The sequence below is a fragment of the Clytia hemisphaerica genome, unplaced genomic scaffold (assembly GCF_902728285.1).
Source record: "Clytia hemisphaerica strain Z4C2 unplaced genomic scaffold, Clytia hemisphaerica genome assembly, whole genome shotgun sequence".
Lineage (NCBI taxonomy): Eukaryota > Metazoa > Cnidaria > Hydrozoa > Leptothecata > Clytiidae > Clytia > Clytia hemisphaerica.
In genome coordinates this window covers 1,547,598-1,567,669 of record NW_027103855.1, presented here as the reverse complement: position 1 = coordinate 1,567,669, position 20,072 = coordinate 1,547,598, and the positions used below count along the sequence as shown (strand labels likewise).

The 20,072-nt window shown below is 34.7% G+C and overlaps 2 protein-coding genes across 5 annotated transcripts in view; one reads left to right on the top strand and one right to left on the bottom strand.

Moving 5' to 3' along the window:
• Positions 1-176: 176 nt before the first annotated feature.
• LOC136808235 (regulator of G-protein signaling 7-like) overlaps positions 177-20,072 on the bottom strand; it is a 35,255-nt gene continuing 15,359 nt past the window's right edge. The window contains exons 1-2 of one of the 4 annotated variants that reach the window (XM_067064771.1): positions 6,133-7,266; positions 177-2,984 (exon numbers count right to left, since the gene is read on the bottom strand). In XM_067064771.1, coding sequence (XP_066920872.1) covers positions 1,614-2,984; positions 6,133-6,135 — 1,374 coding nt within the window. In that variant the 5' untranslated portion in view covers positions 6,136-7,266 and the 3' untranslated portion in view covers positions 177-1,613. Of the gene's footprint in view, positions 2,985-5,297; positions 5,401-5,494; positions 6,052-6,132; positions 7,267-20,072 lie in introns of those variants that run through there. The other 3 variants (XM_067064770.1, XM_067064772.1, XM_067064769.1) reach the window with 3 other exon arrangements.
• Positions 14,924-15,715, top strand: LOC136808141 (uncharacterized). The gene has a single exon (XM_067064683.1). It carries the CDS (start codon positions 14,924-14,926, stop codon positions 15,686-15,688), a length of 765 nt encoding a protein of 254 aa, XP_066920784.1. The 3' UTR covers positions 15,689-15,715.

The window sequence follows — 20,072 nt, the reverse complement described above, 5'->3', positions numbered from 1 at the left end:
CAACGAAAAAATGGGCTTTTCCAGAAATAGTCCGTGCCCCCCGTAAAGTGTCTTTACTAATAAAGTAGGATATCCAGGGGGTTCGATACTTCGAAAAATCAACATTCTCAACAGTTGGGGTAAAAAAATTTTTCAGGAAAAGCCCAATGTAAGACAAAATGGAAATAACACAGGAATTAATTTGTTCCATTCTATTTTATAAGTTTCTAGAGAATAATAATTGGTGGCTGACTGTATTTAAAATCAAAAAAAAAAAAAGGAATCTATGTTAATATAAATACTTGATACAATATTGTAATAAATTTACTAAAATTTTACAATGATTTTATTTAGTTACTTGAGGTATAATTCTTTTCTTAGCTAAGAAAATGACGTACTTAAAAAAAAGACCTTAAAGTTTAATCTATTCAAAGGCCAACGATTTTTAAAAATTTATCAATACACCGTTTAGGGGTCTCGCTATCTCCACCATGTTCCACCGTAAAAACGGTAGGTAAAAATACGCACTTTAGTACTGTGGAAGGTTAGAGGAATGTAAACATTGTCAATTTTTTTATTTTCTTTATAGATAATGATTTAGATATTTGAACATGATATCAATGATAATTTTATGGATCTCTCCTGAAAGTTTCACAAAAATTCATCAAGAGGAAAATAAGTTATGATTAAAAGGAGTTCTTTACCTACCATTTCGCTGCTATGTTTCCTTACGAGAACCGGAATTTTACCTACCATTTTTTTTACGGGAAAGAGCGGTCGCTAAAATCAAAACAATGGAAAATTGTTTGGACGCGTGCGCAGTCGACACTACTAAACGGTGTATTATTGTAACAGAAAAGATGTCAAAAATTTTGCTTCTAGTTTCTCTCAATCAAAGATTTTTTGCCACGGCATGACGTCAAATTTGGGTAAAAACAACAGAGCATGATGGTTCAACTCATGAAGGATTAATCTTGTGTGCGCTCAGTAAACAAAATTCTTTAGTGAGTTAAACCAAAGTGTTCGTTTTCCCAAATAACCAATTTTCGTTATTGGTTGAAAGAGACGTTTCATGAATCTTTGCAGCGAAGAAAGGAAAGTATTGTCTAAGAGCTACAAATAATTATGTACAAAAAATGAACGCGATAAAAATTATGTCAGCAATAAATGTACTAGATAAAGCTAATCTATACAACATGAGGTTTGATTTTATCCTCAATTACACGATCGTCGAAAAGTCAAAAAGTATTCACTTAGCCGGGGAAAGGAACCAAGGCTTGAAGGAGGAATAAGGGGGGATGGAAAATTATGCTAAACAAAGACTTATTTTTCCTAAAACGGAACTGCACAGAAAACGAATTATGGTTCAAAACAGGTATATCGGAAAACTCGCGGCCATGGCCAGTTATAAAGGCTGTCAAATAGGTTGAGGTATAATTTGAAAGAGAAGTAAATTAAATGGTAGATACAACCGATTGTAATAAAAATCATAGCAAGTATATTATCTCTAAAAAATAATCTAACACAAAATACGTCATACACTATAAAAAAAATCACCAGCAGATATCCATACGAAGATAGACAAACAAAAATGAACGATTTTGACAAAAAAACAACACACAAATAACCCACATCTATACTTTATGTTGAGGACTCGTCAAAATGGATAAAATTCCTTTCTTCTCTTGTCCTTTATGACTCGGTGAATTCGCTTCTTTCGATAACATGACAAAATTTTCGGATTTCAAGAAACGTGGATAGCTGTCTGATCGCATGAGACGAAAGATTTCATGTTGGGCAGCCCGAAAGGTAAAATGGTTCGGGTTTTTCATACCCTCTTCGACATCAACCATAAGTTTACTGTCTAAATTCACTTGATAAAATGCAGAACGAGATAGATATTCTTTATAAATTTGTTCAGCTTTTTCAGGAACTTTCTTTAAAGGGCACGCCTTGTATTCTTCACAAGCTAACCAAAAACGTAAATTCTCAGAGCTGTGTTCTTTTTCTAAATGTTTTAAAAAGACGAGTACCCCTTCCTTATCACGTAATAGCTCCTCCAATGATATCGCCCAGCGTTCCACCTGTTGTGATCCACGTCTGGAAGCATCATTCGAGTTGTTCGACTCTTCCGTGTAAAAAGCCGAGTTACTCGAGGTAGTACTCGGTTGTCGGAGTAAAGGGTCGAATTTATTGTACTGCATACAATAAGATATCAAACTTTCAACAGCTTTTGGTGCTTCTGCTTTTTGAAGGGCGGTTCCAAGCTTCATGGCGTCATCTCTTAAAGAATCAACTGAATGGCGCCTCAAAATGGAAGGCGTTGAGGCGGCGCGATCGGGAGAAAGCGGAGTAATAGCCTCGGTTGTTGCATTCTTTTTAAACTTCAAAGGATCAGCAGCTAAAACATAATCAGAATAGGGTGGCGGTTTATGTAAATTCCAAAAAGCTCTTTCTTGGCTTTCAATGACGTATTGCTCGGCTTTAGACTTTTTCTTATCAACTTTATAACTTGCTTCAGCTTGTACCCAAATGTGTTCCCATTTATGACCTAAATGACGTTGCAAGCGTGTAAATTGATCCATCTCGTAAACTTCCAGGTTTGATCGATTTTTATTGGAAAACAAACGTTTACATAGATGGACAGCATAATCAGAATTCGATATAGCTCTTTCTTTAGTTGGCCAGAAAAACTCGTGTTGAAATCGGTGGTGTGTTAAATCATCTTTGACGGTAAGTTTACTGTCACTGGCTACAAAGATGTAACCATATTTGGCAATAGTACGAGCGACATTCAAAGCCTCGGCACGTGTTTTCAACTCAAGGTCATTCTTAAGCCAAGTGACGATATCAGCGCCAGTACAGACGTTAGGTATGGTGTGAAACAAAGCTTTAGCGTTGGTGACGGGAACTCCATTTTCACTGTCTTGTAGCTTGAAGACGATTTTTTCGATGCGCTCCAAACTGGCACGCAATTGACTATCTAGTTTCCATTCTGTACCCATCTAAAAATATAAAAACAAAACTATATTCATTAGTTTCTTTTATGATCAAAACGAACACGGGTTTCATTGTGAAAAGTCGAACTTTTTATCGTTTCTTTGAATAGAATATCTAAAAATTAGACAAGATGAACATCAGTATTTTTTGAGTTGCATAGTAAGAAAACCTCTAACCTTCTACTACTGCATTTAAGATCTCCATATAATGTTGTAAATAGGTTGACTTGTATTAGCCTAGTAGCTATTTGTTTTTTACAAGATTACAAATTAGATTACAAACAAACTAAAGTGTGTAAGGTTAAAGGCAAAGTCAATTAATTGATTGATGTTGTTACTGTAAGAGACTAGGATGTCAATTTATATCAAAATTTTGAGGGCTCTACCCAAGAAATAGTGACATCAATGCAATAACTCGTGACCTCAGACCCAGAAAACGGCACCATAATTATTCTCCTCTTATTGAGACCTACTACCAATTATCATTCCAACTATCGACTTTACCACTGTATGCACATGAAGAATAATTTACCTACACTACACTATACTACAAATTTTGACCTTAACTTTTATTTTCGTCTCTTTTCCATATCTGCTAAAATCAACAAGGTTTCTTTTACGTCAATTCAGAATAAGTCATTGTGAAAAATACGAAATGATACAACAAAAATATCGGAGGTGTTAAAAAGAAGCGAAACTCAATAAATGAAATCCTCCTGCTAACCTATCCCATATCCATTACTCCCCATATCTTGATGTTATTTGTAATTTCAAATTTTTAAAGTACATTTAAAGCCGAATAATATATATTTTTGAAAACGTGCGAAGATTATAAAGATGAGATTTACAGCATCTCTATTGTGAAACATTGTGAAAGATTCTCTTTAGCCAAAAAAGGGTATTTTCTCTTGAAAAACATCACTGACCTCAACCTTGAAAATTTCGAAATGAAGCTTTGGATAATAAATCTATCTTTGGTATAAATTTCATTTCGAAAGGTTCTTGTTGCAACTTTGCTTTTCCTTTTATTTTTTTCACTTGTATCAGTTAGTATTATCGCAAATCCAAAAAAGGGTTTTATTTATCGTAAAAGGTCATATAAAGGAGGATGTCTGGTTAGAATATGGTCTGTTTAAGCCCTACCCAAAACTTCGAGCAAAGAAGCTTGGTCTTAAGTGAAAGTAGAGACATCACCATGTTTCCCTAACAACATCCTGCCTGAAAGTGCTTGAGATTCGAACACAGTCCGTCGCGGTGCAAGTCTGTGATCGAAACCTTCACACTACCAATCGGCAGAATGTTAGTGAGACACAGTGATAGCCTTATCCAGAGGGTGAGTGAATGTATACCGAGTTTATCGTTCTAGCTTGGTCTTTCTTTAAAACAAGACTAGATAATATCACGGACTTTAAAAAGAAGTTAGTTTTCAAAGATTTAAGCCTAGACTCTTAACCAACCTAGCCTTATTTATATACTGACCAAAAAATTTTACTTCTTTTAGAGCCAACAACAAAAAAGCAAATGACGAAAAAAAATATTGCTCTTTTAGCAAAACTCACGAAAATTAATTAACAGTGATCTTCAAAAAGCTTTAATAAACAAGCATGGATTTGATAATTAATTTGAACAAAGAATTATATATATTTCATTGATAATTCTCATCTTTCATAAATCTATAAATCTTTGTATATAATATATAGTAGCCTTTAAAGTTTCTCTTTTTCGAATTTTACCCCAAAACAATACATTTTGCCATATAAGATATCAAAAACTTTCAACTGATTCTCGGAACAATGAATCCCAAGTTCAGAACTTCCTCAATATACTTCCCTTATCCTAGCTATAAAATAAACTAACCCCTAAAGTAAATCGAGAGAATAATTTAGAAAACCTCCACTTCCAAAGCGTTTTTTAAACTCAAAGGGAATAAAGAATGAAATTTAGAAAACCTTTTCTCCTAAAACGTTTTTAAACTGTTGAAAAAGTATTAGTTTGATAAGATAATATCATTCAATCCAGGAAAAAAAATTGATTGTATATACAGCTAGTGTCAAAATTGTTCAGTACGTTATTTTCTATTTGAACAGCTAAACAGCTTCCAATACAGATGTTAAAAGAAAAAGGACTTCCTTGTTGCTGTCCTAAAGATTATTCCTAAATATGGTTTTATGTAATAATGGTTGAATGTAAATATGGTTGAATGTAAAACAGCTTTAAAGTAGTAATGTGTATTTAAAGAAGCGTTTAAGGCATTTCAAATTACCAATTTATTAATAAGTGACACTACAAACAAAGAAAATTGAACAAGAAATATAGTACCTGAAGTACTCTTTCAAACAAACAATTCAACCTGAATTTCAGCTCGATAATACATTTAAATATGTCTAGTTATCTATCATGAAGAGGCTATGCAGAGCTATACCAAATTCAATTTAAAAGTCAATTTTCAATGCATAATAACAAAATAGGTATCTTTTAAACTGACTTGTAAAGAGATAATGAAATAATTGTAATACCATTTTGCTGTTCTTTTTGTAAGATCTTCGAGAAAACATGACTTCTGAGAAAATCTTTGTTCCATACAAAATTCAGATTCGATAACAATATTCTGGACAATTTAAATTGTTGTGGGTGAAACAAACAAACATTTAAGTATATTAAACTCATGCACTTATTAAACGTATGCACTGATTTTTCAAAACAAAAAAATCCCTATGTAATAAACTTGCTATTATCAAAAATAGCATCACTGTGGGGTGACATATAAAAACAATTTAAATAGTTTATGTTGAAAATCCCATCAACATAATTGATAAAACGTTAACATTAAAAAGTCTATATCAGCTCCAATTCAAAACATTTTATGTTACAAGAGAATGTAAAACATACATATTGTTTTTATATAAAATGCAAGGAAGTGGTAAGTGTTGTGGTTTGTTCTATAGAGTGGCACAGAAATGAATTTCACTGACATTCTTGTGTACCAAAAGTTTAGTATATTTCGGTTTTAGTAATTTGGTTTGGTTAAAGATTTCTGGCTTTCTAGCATAGAAATTGAAACTCGAAATGTTTGGAGATTAAACTGAAGACTCTTTGGAAAATAATTGGTTAAAATATAAAGGGAGATCAAAACTAAAAATTTAACAAAACCTACCATTTTGATAAAGATTTTCAAATATTTCAAGATTCACAAAAATTAAGCCAAAATTTTGAAAAACTTAGTGCAAGTTTTAAAGACATCGAGTATAATGAATGGTCGTTCCCAAAAAGTGGTTGATATTAAAGTAAATGATAATGAAATCATAGTGTCAATATTGATCTTCGATAGTCATTGGTGACTCTATGGTAATGGCAAATTGCTCTTTTCTGGCAGAAGAGTTTGTTTGCATACTTTTTGCTTTCCAAAGAAAGGCTTGCAATATTTCTCCTTGCAGTCAAAAGAGACACTTTTCTATATTACTGTAAAAATATTAAATATTTAGAGTTTTGAAAGGCCTAAGTCTCATCGCAACAGAGGTGATTGAAACTTTTTTTCATTATTTAGAATATGAAAATGAAAAAGCATGGAGGAAACTCAAACTTTACTGTCTAACATAATGATATCCCTAAAAGATACATACTAACCAAGGAACCCTATCTTCTGTTTTATTTCTAACAAAATTGGTAACTTTGACAGATCATATTATCATTTACTTCATTCCAAAAAGAATTATGATTATGATTTATGCTTTAGATGCACTTTCCAGTGACTTTATAGAAAACATTTAAAAAGCCACTATTGGGGGGGGGGGCATCATGCTAACACCATGTAAAAGCGGCAGAAAGGTGTATGTTCCCCTTTTTGGGCATTCTCTAAAAAATGTCAGCTTTATAAACAAAATGCTTAATTTTAAAATTCTGAACTTTTACCCCAGAGAGCTAGCACAAAACTCATTTTGATATTTTGATTGGTTCAGAAATCATGAGAAAGTAACTATCTTAAGCAAAATGATTTTCAGTATTCTCTGTATCATATCAAAAGACAACAGAGATGACATTTTTAAACCAAAATTTCATCACCTTATGAGAAGGCTCTCTTCCCAACAGTATAGCAAAAAAGATTTGTTTTGATTGTTTTGTTTGAAGTTTTGATGCTGGAATTTTGAATTTTTCATCATTTGATTATGATTAGCAAAAGGTCTTACATAGTTTCAACCCCCTGGCCGTAGGGGAGGTGCTAAAAGGTCTCGGGGTATCTGGTACCTATAAGTAGTCTTTGGCCAGGGATAGGTGATTGAAGGTGACTATGCTAGAGGTTACCTAATTTTTTACGAACTGAACTGGATGCTAAATTCTGATTAAGTGCATTTTTCGAAATTTGTGTGTTTGCAAAAATTTCTTTATAAAAAGATAATGAATTATAATCAAATGAAAACATTGCATCAAGATATTGTAAGTGGCCTACCAGACTAAAGTTTTGCCATTCCTTAACCAGGGTGTCTACGGGACCTTGAAAACCCCCTCCCCAACCCTGCCTCTATGGAAAATCATAAAATTCTAGCAGAAATTGACTGAAGCAGTTCAATTTTAATGACATTCTTTCAAGACAAGATCAAAGTTAAGGAAAGATAAAGGTTGGAAAAAGACTGAAAAAAACATTAGAAAAATTTGCAAACATACTGGTCTTGATTGAACCCCTCCTCCTCACAATACGCTTATATGCATTTCAAAGGACCCCTTCCCCTTCAGAGCGCATATAGATACTTTTTGAATGGTCCTGTTTTTGTTTGTTACTTGTTCAATAGACCATCGCTTCTAAAGGTTTATTGCAAAGCTGGTGATCATTCATCTCTCTTGCAAGGAAAAATTAAAATGGCAGAAAAATGTCAAATAAAAACTCAAAAATCACCATAAAATCATCAAAATGGACACAACATCACCAAGTAATAAAACCCTCTTCATCAAGATGTGCGATGAATAGTGACGACGAGAGTCAATTATTATGCGCTTTATGTAAAAGAAGTCCATTTCGAATGCTCTGATCTTCCTGTCTATGAAATACATTGCTTAACATCTAGCTCAGTAAATTCATAGTGTGCAGATTAGTGGGGAGGGGGTTGGTGTTTTGGGTCAAAAATTTCCAAGTGGGATTTGGAAATTTTCAGGTTTTAGATGGGGGAAACAAGTTAAGGCTGGTTAAGATGGGGATTAATTTCTTTATGTGGGATTTTTGGTGTTTTGGTAAAAGTTAATGTCAGTTAATGTTTTCTTATTTCCAATTTAATTATAATCTAATTTCTAAATTTTATATTCTATAAATAATTCTTTTACTATACTAAATAAACCTTGCTCCTTTTTATTATTATTTTATTATACAGTATACAAGTTCATTATACTGTAAGAATTTTTGTTTCGTTCCTCGAATTAGTATAATTTTTCGTGGGGATACTATTTTTAGCTGGGATCTGGGGGTCTGGATTGAGGGTGGGAATTTTAGGGTTAGGTGGGTCCTGAATTTTTAGGTGGGACCTGGAACCCCCCTTGCACATTATGTAAATTCATTCAAATGTATCAACTGCATGGGGGTTTCTAAGTCTCTGACCAAGAGGATTAATGAACATATTAAAGCTGGAAAAAGAGACAACAATCCAAAAACTTCAGCAAGAACTTAGTATTAAAACAAATGCAAAAAACATCATTGCGACTTAGTCCTTTTAACTAAGAAGATGGAATATATGAAAACCAGAACACAAGAAATTATCAAAGAAGAGTTTACAACAAAATCAGAAGAAGCTTAAACAGACTTATGTGAACATCCATAGTTCGTTCCTCAGCTTTCTTAAGATCCCCCCTCGAACAGATGAAGAAGAGGGGATCAGAAATTTTTATGAAAAAGGGGGGGATAGCAAGGAAGGGGGGATAGTTTTAAGAAGGGGGGTTTACATATATATATTGTAGATTATTTCCAAGCACTGTTATGAAAATTGCTCTTCATGAAAGGAAGTTTTCTGTTGGAGTAGTCTGAGTCAAAAAGAAGAAAGAAGTTTATTATTTCACTTACTCTCACTAAGGCGGTCATCGAAAAAATGCTCTGTTCGCGTCGCAACGGGTGTTAAAAATGCATCCGGGCGGACGGGCGGTCAAGAAAGAACATTCCCAGGTTTTTTTTAATCACGCCAGTAACTCAGGGGCGGGTGGTAACGTGAGCAAAACAATTTTTTGATGGTCGTCAGAGCAATTGAGAAAAAAGCTATACTTTAAAAGAACAAATTGCTTTTCCCAGATTTTTTTCCGCATCTCCGCACCGGAAAATCAGCGGAAAATTTGATGCGGGCGGGTAACGCGAATAGAACAATTTTTCGATGACCGCCTAAAGATATTTCACATATATTTGTTAGCTATTTTTGTCCAAAATCCTTGGGGGATAGGCATTTTTAAAGGTTAGGGGATGCAAGGTCAGAACAAATCAGGATCAAGATCAGAGAAAAGTATGAAGTCACAAAGAAACGAAATGAAGAGATGAGCAAAGAAAACAAACATTTCATCTGGCGAATGAAGGGAAGTCCCAGGACAGCCCTTCAACTTGTATTGATACAGCAACCAGAAACGAAGGTATACATTATCATCCTGCCTTAGCAAGTTTGTGAATCCAGTTGATCTTATATCAACTTTATAGATAGATTGTAATTTAATGGTTGATATTGATTAACCTTTAGCTAAGTAAAATTTGTACTACCATAAGTAGGTCTAATGTCGACATCCCTCTTTAAAAATTTCGACACCCTTCATTAAAAATAGGAATGATCAGAAGGTTAGGATCACTGATAGACAAAAGATTTTTTCCAATCTGATAGCTAAGCAAGGGAAAATAGTTTCTATATCAGCAATTCCGACTTTCCTATTATTCCTATCTCTAAAGAAAGGTGTCCAAATTGGAAGAGGGATTTCAGCATTAGACCAACTTACCTGCTTACAGTAGTTTACATCAACTTTAAAGAAAAGAAACATAAACATAATAATTTTCCCATCAAATCAACTTTGAAACATTTTCTTAGGGGGTTCTGCCCTCCTAGAAACCTCAAATTCAATATTGCGCTCGCTCCTTGTCCCACATTCAATAGTTCAATAGACTTGGCAACTTATGAAAAAACTAAGTAAAATTCATGGAATTATGTTCTGATAATTCCTTTTTTTTTAAGTTTTTTTTCTTATTTCTGATTTTTCTGAAATGGCCCATTTCAACATCCTTTTTTTTAGTGGTAGGAATAATGGGAAGGTCATAATTGCTGATTGAAACTAATGGGCCATCCCAGAAAAATTTTGTTACCCCCCAAATTCTGGAATGCCCAAAGCGGAGAAAGCGCTGGTTTCCAAATACAATGGTCTTTCTTTGGCTTTCGTTCGAATCCCACTCGGTGCCATAATAAGTTTGGATGAAATTGATTGACAAGTGATTGACAGGTATGAAATTTCAGTCAGAAATGAGAAACTGACAGTTAGTGGAAGTACCTCGATTTTAAGCATGTTCAAAGTTCACAATAACGACTTTCTTTTTATTACGGAGACCAAACAAGGGAGAGCAAGTCATAAAACTTAAAGTCAGCGCTCCGTGGTTGTGACGTATTTTACGAGATTGTTAAGATAAAATGACATATTTTTTAACAACTTTTTGCAACGTCATTTTTTGAAGCCTCTTCGTAGGAGAATGTGTCTTTTTATAAAAGGAATTTTGTATTAAACACTTTTTTATGGCAGATAAAAAAGACGATCAAAAAACGAAAGCTTCTTCGTTTTTCATTTTCGCATTTATGGGGAAGAATGAAATTTTCAGACGATGCTTTTATTCAATATGAGGATTCCTATTCCGTAAAATCACGATTCCCCATGGTCCACCATTTGTAACCTGATAACAGCTGTTCATAATTTTCTTACGTGCACGGTAAACCTCTGAAGGCACTTGAAAATTATACATCTGAGGAAAATAGTCCTCCCGCGGAAAATTTTACAACAAGAATCTTGTTGTGCGCCAGAAAGTCAAAAACTGATACTGCGCCCTATTCGTAAACACAATCACGCAACTTTGTTGCCATCTCCAGTCCTTTTAGACGAACGCGGTCCTTACGATTTCGAGATTGCATATTCGTCAGATTGTATGTTTTCACCCATCTCTTTAGAGCTTCAGCGTGGTGGGCAGAAAACAACCACAATCTGATCTCAGGTTAACCATTTGTGGCTGCTGCTATGGGTATATAATATTCCTTTGTTTGTTCTTTTGCTATTTTCTTTTGTTCTATGTGGTGACGTAAAGACGCTTCACAGACCGAAGTACTTCCACTAACTGACTGAGTCTCAGAAAGCCAAAAGAAAAAATGTAAAGTGAAAGATAGATAGAAAAAGGGAAAATAGCTTGTCGCGTTCAGCGAAATGTCCCCCCCCCCACCATTTTCATTGAAAATTTCGAGGAGTAAAGAAAAAAATTTGCCAATACCCCTGTATGAATATTTTTGGAATAGGCCTTTGACACCTCCTAAATGATCCACCCTCCTGGTTACTTCTGACTCCTCTTCTGTGCTGTGGGGGGGGGGGGGATGATGAAAAAAGAAACATTTTGTGCTGCTGTTGCTTTTGGCAAGATCAGCTCACAGCTTCATAAATGTATAGATTTGGCTTTAAAACTGCTGTAGAGGAACAAGATAGGTACAATACAAATAAAATGTGGTAACGTAATCAATCTTCTTGTCTGACTGTCTTCCTTCGGTCAGCAGTCCTTCCTTCACTTTCTCTTAGTCGACAGCTGGGCCTATCTGAAATAATTACCGACCAGGAAGACTAACCATATATTTCAGAAAAACCCGACTGTCATGAACAGCGAGTTTAACTTCCAAGCCAGTCCAAGCAGGTCTTGGTTTCTTCACACATTCCGAGCATGCAATTTAAGGGCGCATGCGGCGGGCGGAATGATCTGTTCGTTACATTGTACGATGGCCCGCCCTAAGGCTCACCACGCACTTCCAGTTCTTATAAAATTTGTGAACTAGAACTGTCTAGGGTCATGGCCCAGAAGGCTCACGAGACACTGCGCACTTCCGACTTTTTTTGTGACGATACTGCGCACTTTTAAAATATTTTAGAGACGCAAAAGTCCCTCTCGAAAGATATCCGTAATGGTCAGCAAAATAGATACCGAGCTTTAATAAATGAGTTGATGATAATATAACGAAGAGGATCGGAAATCCCGAGTTAAAGAACCGAGTTACGAAAAAAACGAGTTATGACGTTATTTTCGGAAATAAATATTGACGTCATTTTATATCTACCTTATGAAGTCATTCTCAATTTCGTAACTCGGTTTTTTTCCTTGACTTTGAAATTTCGAGTTATTTCTAGTATTTTAACTCGAGTATTTTTCCTCCCTTTGAATTTTCGGGTTATAACTTCAATGTTCGTTCTTTTAAATTTTCGAGTTATTTTCCTTCCTGTAGATTCTCGACTTGAGTTATTTTGGCGTTCCCAGCAGAAGGCTCGAAAACACGCACTTCTAGTTTTCACAAAATTGATATTTGGTCACTTTTTTCTTCCCCGATTTTTGCCACTGAGGGAAAATTTTGCTGACTAGCACTTAACTCGGAAATTTTAACCTGTAACTCTTGATATGAACAACTCGGAAATATTAACTCGTTTTGCGCAACTCGACATTCATTTTAAAGACCAAAAAAAAATTTTTAAAGAACAAGTTTCCTGAAAAACTTTTGAAGTCGTTAGCATTGGTACAGTTTCACCCCTAGAAAGTACAAACTCAATTTAGTCAAGAATCTTCTTAATAGAGCCTGGAAAATCTGCTCTAATGAAGAACTTTTCAAGAAAGATTGGGATGTGATAAAAGGGAACCTTTTAAAGAACAAGTTTCCTGAAAAACTTTTGAAGTCGTTAGCAGATAGTTTTGTTAAGAAGATGAACTCTGTACAAGATGAGACCGTTGTCATGACTGTTCCAAAGAAGGAAGTTTCTTTGACTTTACCATTTCTTGGGAACTCGTCTGAGGTTTTAAAGAAACGTCTATTGGCACTGTTTAGGGTTACATACCCGCAAATTGACCTAAAGGTCAAATTTTGCACCACTCTTCGGATTGCACATTTGTTTAATTTCAAAGATAAAATACCTTTAAGGTTTCGAGCTTGGATTGTGTATGGAATGCACTGCACAAATTGCAATTCTTTCTACGTGGGTAAGACCAAAAGACATGTTGCCACCAGATACAAAGAACATTGTAACCCCGAGAAACCCTCCGCGGTTCACAGGAAAAAATGTTCGATTTCCAAGGTTGGAAATTCGATATTTTTGGGTTGGAAATTTTGGTTTTATAATTGAAGGTTGGAAATTTGAGCGATTACTTTAAAGTGATTTGGAAAACGTAAATTACCCATAGGTTTTGTAGAATAAACCAATGCGCTTGAAAAATCAAGTGAAAAAAAACAATGTAGAAATGACAATTTTCCAAGGCTGGTTGGAAAACATGACTTTTTGGGTGGGAAATTTTTATTTTCCAAACAGTTTGGAAATTGAAAAAAAAGGTCAAAAATCGATGTGAAAATACATATTTTTGTAAATTTGATACCTCAGGTTGAAATGAAAAACTAGACTTTTTGGGTCGGAAATTTGTGTTTCTCCAAACAGTTTGGAAAACGTTAAAAATCCATGTGGAAATTACGTTTTTCTAACCATTTTCTGCGCATGCTCCTTTGAGAAAACCACAAGCGATTTTTCGCTCAAAACTGTTTTGATGTATAGCAAACCTGGATATTAGACTATAATGTGAGCAGTCAAGCTGTAAGTTTCCGTCAGGTGAGGCGTCGCTTCGGAGCGGCCTCGGTCAATCGCAGTGAGTTCGCACAGTGAAGCACATAGGGTACTTGTGTCATAGTTTCAAATAGCGCCCTGCTGAGCTGTGTGAGTGATCTAAGATCAACCACATATCTGTGCGAACAATAACGAGAGATTGACCGGGAGCCATCGAGCCTAGGCTAGCGAGTGACTGTTCACAAAAACAATAACCTTGCTTAAGATCTCTTTTCCACATCTCTGCCATCACTTTTTGGATTTTGGCTTTTTTCTACGGTGGCCCACAACTGTCACTCTAAATTTTTTATTCTCACGCTATTTTGAATTTCGTCACTCCATTTTGAATTTCGTCGCTCCATTTTGAATTTCGTCACTCCATTTTGAATTTCGCCGCTCCATTTTGAATTTCGCCGCTCCATTTTGAATTTCGTCGCTCCATTTTGAATTTCGTCACTCCATTTTGAATTTCGCCGCTCCATTTTGAATTTCGTCGCTCCATTTTGAATTTTGTCACTCCATTTTGAAGTAAAGTAACCAAAGTAGCAAAATAGCAAGAATAGGATACTGCTGCACAACGAGGAGGAAAGCCAGGAATCCCATGGATGAGGAAGAGATATTGAGATCTTATTTCAACCAAGGCTTTGAATATAAAGAAATTCTTGGGTTCTTATCTAAGTACCATGGAATCACAATAAGCTATAGCACACTTTTGAGGAAATTAAATGGCTATGGTTTGAAGAGGAGAAATACAGTGAGGCATAACAATCTAACTCTTGACCAAATCAGAGATCGAATTCGTCGTCTGATAAATGGTCCAGGATCGGCTGGTGGTTACAGAACGGTATGGCACTCCCTTCAAATTAGTGGAATTAGAGTACCACGTAAACTTGTAAGTGAAATTTTAAAAGAGCTGGACCCTGAAGGCACAAATGATCGCCGACGACACCGTCTTAAAAGGAGAAGGTATATCAACCCTGGCCCGAATCATGCATGGCATACCGATGGGTATGATAAATTAAAGCCATGGGGGTTTCCAATAGACCTTTTTTTAAAGAGGCTACCCTGTTGAATAATTATGTACTCCAGCAGATATGCATTAATTATTACAATATGCATGTACAGTAATTATGCATGGCTGTATCATTGTTTTTCTGCTGGAGTACATAATTATTCAACAGAGTGGCCTCTTTAAAAAAAGGTCTATCCATGGTGCCATTGATGGCTATAGTCGTCGTGTATTATGGTTGAGAGTGACCCGTTCTAACAATTCTCCTGATAACGTAGCATGCTTTTATTTATCTGCCATTGCCGAAAATCAAGGTTGCCCTGAGCGTCTCGTAACAGACCTGGGAACAGAAAATAGTATTATTGCTGCGGTTCAATCTTATTTTCGAGAAGATTTAGGAGCACATCGCTACGTATCATCGCCCCGAAATCAAAGAATCGAAAGCTGGTGGTCACAATATTGTAAGTTGAGAGCTTGTTGGTGGCGAAACTTTTTCAAAGATCTAGAAGGGCGGGGTGAAATCGATACATCATCTGAATTAATGATGGAAGCTTTATGGTACGCTTTTTCAGACGTGCTTCAACGTGATTTGGATGAAGTTAGGTTCCACTGGAACACTCATTATATTCGAAAAAGTGCATTCGGAATGACTGCTGGGCGTCCTGATTCGCTTTACTACTTGCCTGAATTGGCCGGGTCAGAAGATCGGAAACAAGCAGTTCCTTTCGAAAAAATTCAGGATGTTTCAGAGAACGTGGTAGTGAGAGACTATCGAAACGAATACTCGGAATATTTTGATCATGTTATGGAGACAAATCGATTAGAAAAGCCAGAAGATTGGCGTGCTGCATTAGATTTATATAATTTTTTCTTAGATGTTATGTAAAACATTTATGTCATGAAAGAATTCGAAAACCATAAATAAAATAAAAAATCGCACAGTAAAAATTTTTCTAAAGGATGATAAGTCTTCGAAAGAAAGTTTAGGTGGTGGATATATTTTTTGGGTGTTAAGGGAACTTTTTTGGCGAGAACGAAAATTGACGAACTTTGATGATTGGGAACTAATTTTGGCGAATGATCGAAAAATATGTTCTATTTTGCCTTATTTTGAGCAATATTGTTGGATTTTAAGCAAGACATCAAAAAAATTAATTAACCCTTTCCGGACGCATGATTTCACGGCTATTGACGCAAACAAAAATTTGATTTTTGAATGGCTTCACTAAAATTACAATAGAAGTGATTTGATAAAAGATTCGATAAGTTACCTCATTTTTTTCACAAGGGTTTTGAAACAAAAATAAAATTCAAATTGGCTGAACTGGTCACGTGACCGAAACATTGGCAATTTTTTTTCGGAAAGGCAAATCTTTGATTTTTAAAAAAATTAAAAGGCATTTGCTTTGCGCATTGAACTTTGAATTGAATATGATTTAGAGAATTGAATTACTGACCAAGTAAAAAAATTTTCATGTCAAAAGCTTTCCAAAATTGAGTAAATTTTTTCAAATTTTTGAGCAATTTTTCCTTCAGATTTAGCCTGAGTAAATTTACAACAAACATTGAATTTTATAATTCTAGTTGTAAACAAGTTATCGAAAATTTTTTGCAGGTTACGGGAAATTTTGCAAAATCATTATTCAAAACCATGTTATTGTATTTTGGCGCGAAAACTGTTAAAATCTTTTACAAAGCTATGGCCACCCGGTGGCCCGTGCGTCAATAGGAACAATTCATGGGCCCCCAGTGGCCCGTTAATTAAGGTAGTTTAGCTTGGGAGAATACAGTTTTGATCGTTTGGAGTGCGCTAAATTGAGGCCATTTTGAAGACTTCGACGGGCCCTAGCTCCGCAACAGATGTTCAAAACTAAGCACATGACTCCATTTTTTCTCTAGCATTTTCTTACTCAGCTCTTCGAGCTCTATCAGATTAGTTTGTTTATTTGAGCACTTTGAAAAATCGACTAGTAGTAAAGGGGGGCCCTTGATTGAGCAAAAAAACCGAGTCAGACAGTTTAAATATCTATGCAAACCGATCGACAATTTCCAGGTCACGACTTTTTAAACGGCTTCAGACAGTAAGGGGAGGGGCCGTCCATATAGTACGTACGCAAAGATTTTCCAAAAATTTGATACCCCCTCCCCCCTTGTACGCAGAGAACAATAGAAATGATGTCATTTAAACAATAGATGTACGCTTTTGCTAAACCCCCTTCACTGCGTACGTACTATATGGATGGCCCCGGAGGGTTCAAAAGTCTTAAATTACTATAAAGACACTACTGGAAATGTTTTGTAGAACAGATGGAAAATTTTCAGCTGCTATTCAGGCAAACACATTCAGAAGGACAAGAACAGATCTTAGAGACTTTTTAAAAATTCCCTTGCGAACTGATAGGAATTTCTTAGACCTCATCCAACCCCCTCCCCTTTGAAGGCTCACCTACGCTTTGGCAGTATCCCCCTTCCGCGTACGTATGCTTTTCCGATTACCAACCCCCATCCCGTAGGAAAAATATTTAAAACTGTAACAGAAATTAAATGACGATAGTTCAGTCTTGATTTCTAATTTCAATGGTATAATTTTTTCCAGACAAGATCAAAATTAAAAAAACTTTAAAGATTACAATAAGGTGATATATGGATAACACAAGGGAGATGGGTTAGAGATTTTTCTTGGGACAATGGAGCAAAATTGATACAATTTATTGAATATAAAGGCGCAAAAAACGGGAAAAATTTATCAAATAACTCGAAGTTACTAAAACGTCACAAAACTGAAATTATGACGTCACGAGCAAAACGACCCAGAAAATCCAGGATCTTTGCACAAAAGGGAAGGTTGAGCCAGTGTGTTGCCCACGTTCGTTTACCGTATTTCCTCTGATAAGTGACGCGGCGCTAATTTAATTTTCGTGATTTTAGCTTATTAGAAGGCAGCACTTATTTTGAAATTTCAGATTTCAAGTTTCTGAGTTTTTTGCCTTATCTTCAAATTCGATCGGTTAGTTGGGTGAAATCCTTAGAGAGGAGTTCTTGCTATAAAATTTGATGTTCTATCGTAGATAAGTAACGTATACGAGAACTGTATCGTAATGTTTTCTGTACTGAAATCTCATTTTCTCCTGATTTTCTAGTACATAGAAGATGCCGCGCTTATTACAGGGCGGTGCTTACTGGAAGAAAAACGGTATACAAATTCTTTTATAAGAACAAACTATGTAAGAACATAAAGGTTCGATGGCCAAAATGCTAAGAACAAGTTAAGAACATTTTAGGCTTCGTAGGGCCCTAAAACACCCAATTTCTTAGGAAAATTGTCAAAAACACTCAAAAAATATATTATAAGCCGGGGTAGGAAAAGGCATAAGCACACTGAATTTGATTTTCAATCCTCATATGTTTGTAAACGCAACGACAAAGGTCTAAAAATGATCTATAAAACGGATAAAAATATATTACGTATCAATTTATAATGAAATTAAAATGTCTCTAAGTTCTAAATGTTCTCTAGGCCTCTGACCATAATCAGAAAATTTGTTAAGGAATTTGAAGATAAAACTTTGGTTTCACAAATTGTTTGGTGATTATAAAAATGACGTTACCATTACCCTCTTTTACAAAAAATACAATTGTCCGCAAAGAATTAAACTCTTAACGCATGACTGTTTTCAACGAAAAATTGAAATGAAAATTTGGTAAAACACCACTGCTTTCAAGATTTTTAGAAATAGAAGCTTTTACAAAAATTTTCCGGAAATCTATTTTTAGTTTTTAATTTTTTTATGTTCATCATCAGAATTTGAGAATTTTTATTTGAGACAAAACGGAAATTCCCCAGGATGTTTTATAACCACAAATGAATTGTAATTGCTTTACCCAGTAAACTCTAAGTACAGTTGGTTAGAAGGGTAGATTTGTAACTCTGAGTACAAACTCTAGACTGAAGGAGGATTTAAAAATTAAAAAATAGTCCGAAAGGCTGAAAATGTAGCCTGGAAGCCTATAAACTCCACTTGTAGAGAATTTACTTGGGTCAAATTTTTTCGTCAAAAAACAAGTTTACTGGCTGGATATCAAGGCTAATAGCAAGTGATGCTCATCGTACAAAATCATGTAATGTTGTAGAAAATCAAAAAGAAGGATCCGTAACTGTCTAACGAAAAAGTGACAAAAATAATAGCTTACAAAAAACAGGTGACAAAAACAATAGCTTAAAAGAGAAAAAAATTTGGCGGAAAAAAATTCGCCAAGTTCGCCAAAACTTTTTCCAGCTAAATTAAGATTTCTAGGCCATTCGCCAAAATCAATTCTCGCCAAATTTAAATTTCTTTCACAGTAGTCTCTATTTCGCCTAAAAGCCCCCTTTTCCGTCCTTCTTAAGCTTAAATATTTAATAAAAAATGGGTCGTAAAAATTAATTCTCGCCAAAATTTTATTTATAAAAAATTTATTTTATAAAATCGCCAAAACAAATTCTGCCGAATCGCACAAAAAAATTGGCCGAATGGACTGGATTATAAGGTATATGAATTTCTAACGAAAAAGTTATGTCAAAAATAGACTATAATGTATGTATATTATATCTATATATAAATTAACATCTTTAAAAGATATAGGTACCGTCATTCTTCTAATTTAATCCGTCCTCTAATTAGTGCGAATTATTAATTATATTGGCAAAATGAAATAATTTATAGCTCTAATTATTAGTGAGAGTCCATAATTATAAATTTCGGATTTTCCTCCAATTTAGTACGATAAAGGTCAAATTTTCCTCTAATTATAGTATTATAGTAAAAGGAGGTATATTTTGAATAAAATTTGAAAAAGAAAGAAAAAAATACATAAAAAGTACCAAAAATGGTGTTTTCAATTTTTCAACCCCTAATTTAATACGATTCGATACCTCTTTTACTCTAAGTATTAGTACGACAATCAACTTCAATTTGAAAGGTATTTTATTTCCACTTATTATTAGTACGACCCCTTCAAAATAATTATTTTTCAGGACGAGGATTAAATTAAAAGAATGACGGTATTGAATTTCTAACGGAAAATGATAAAAAATAGGTATGAATTTCTAATGAAAAAATAAACATCTTTAAAAGATATAGGTATCTAATGAATTTCTAACGAAAAAATGATAAAAAATACCAAATAATTTTTAACATAACATTAATATCTTTAAAATATAGGTATGTGAATTGTAAGAGATATTATGTATGAATAATTATATTTGGTAAATATCATGACAGAAACCTGAC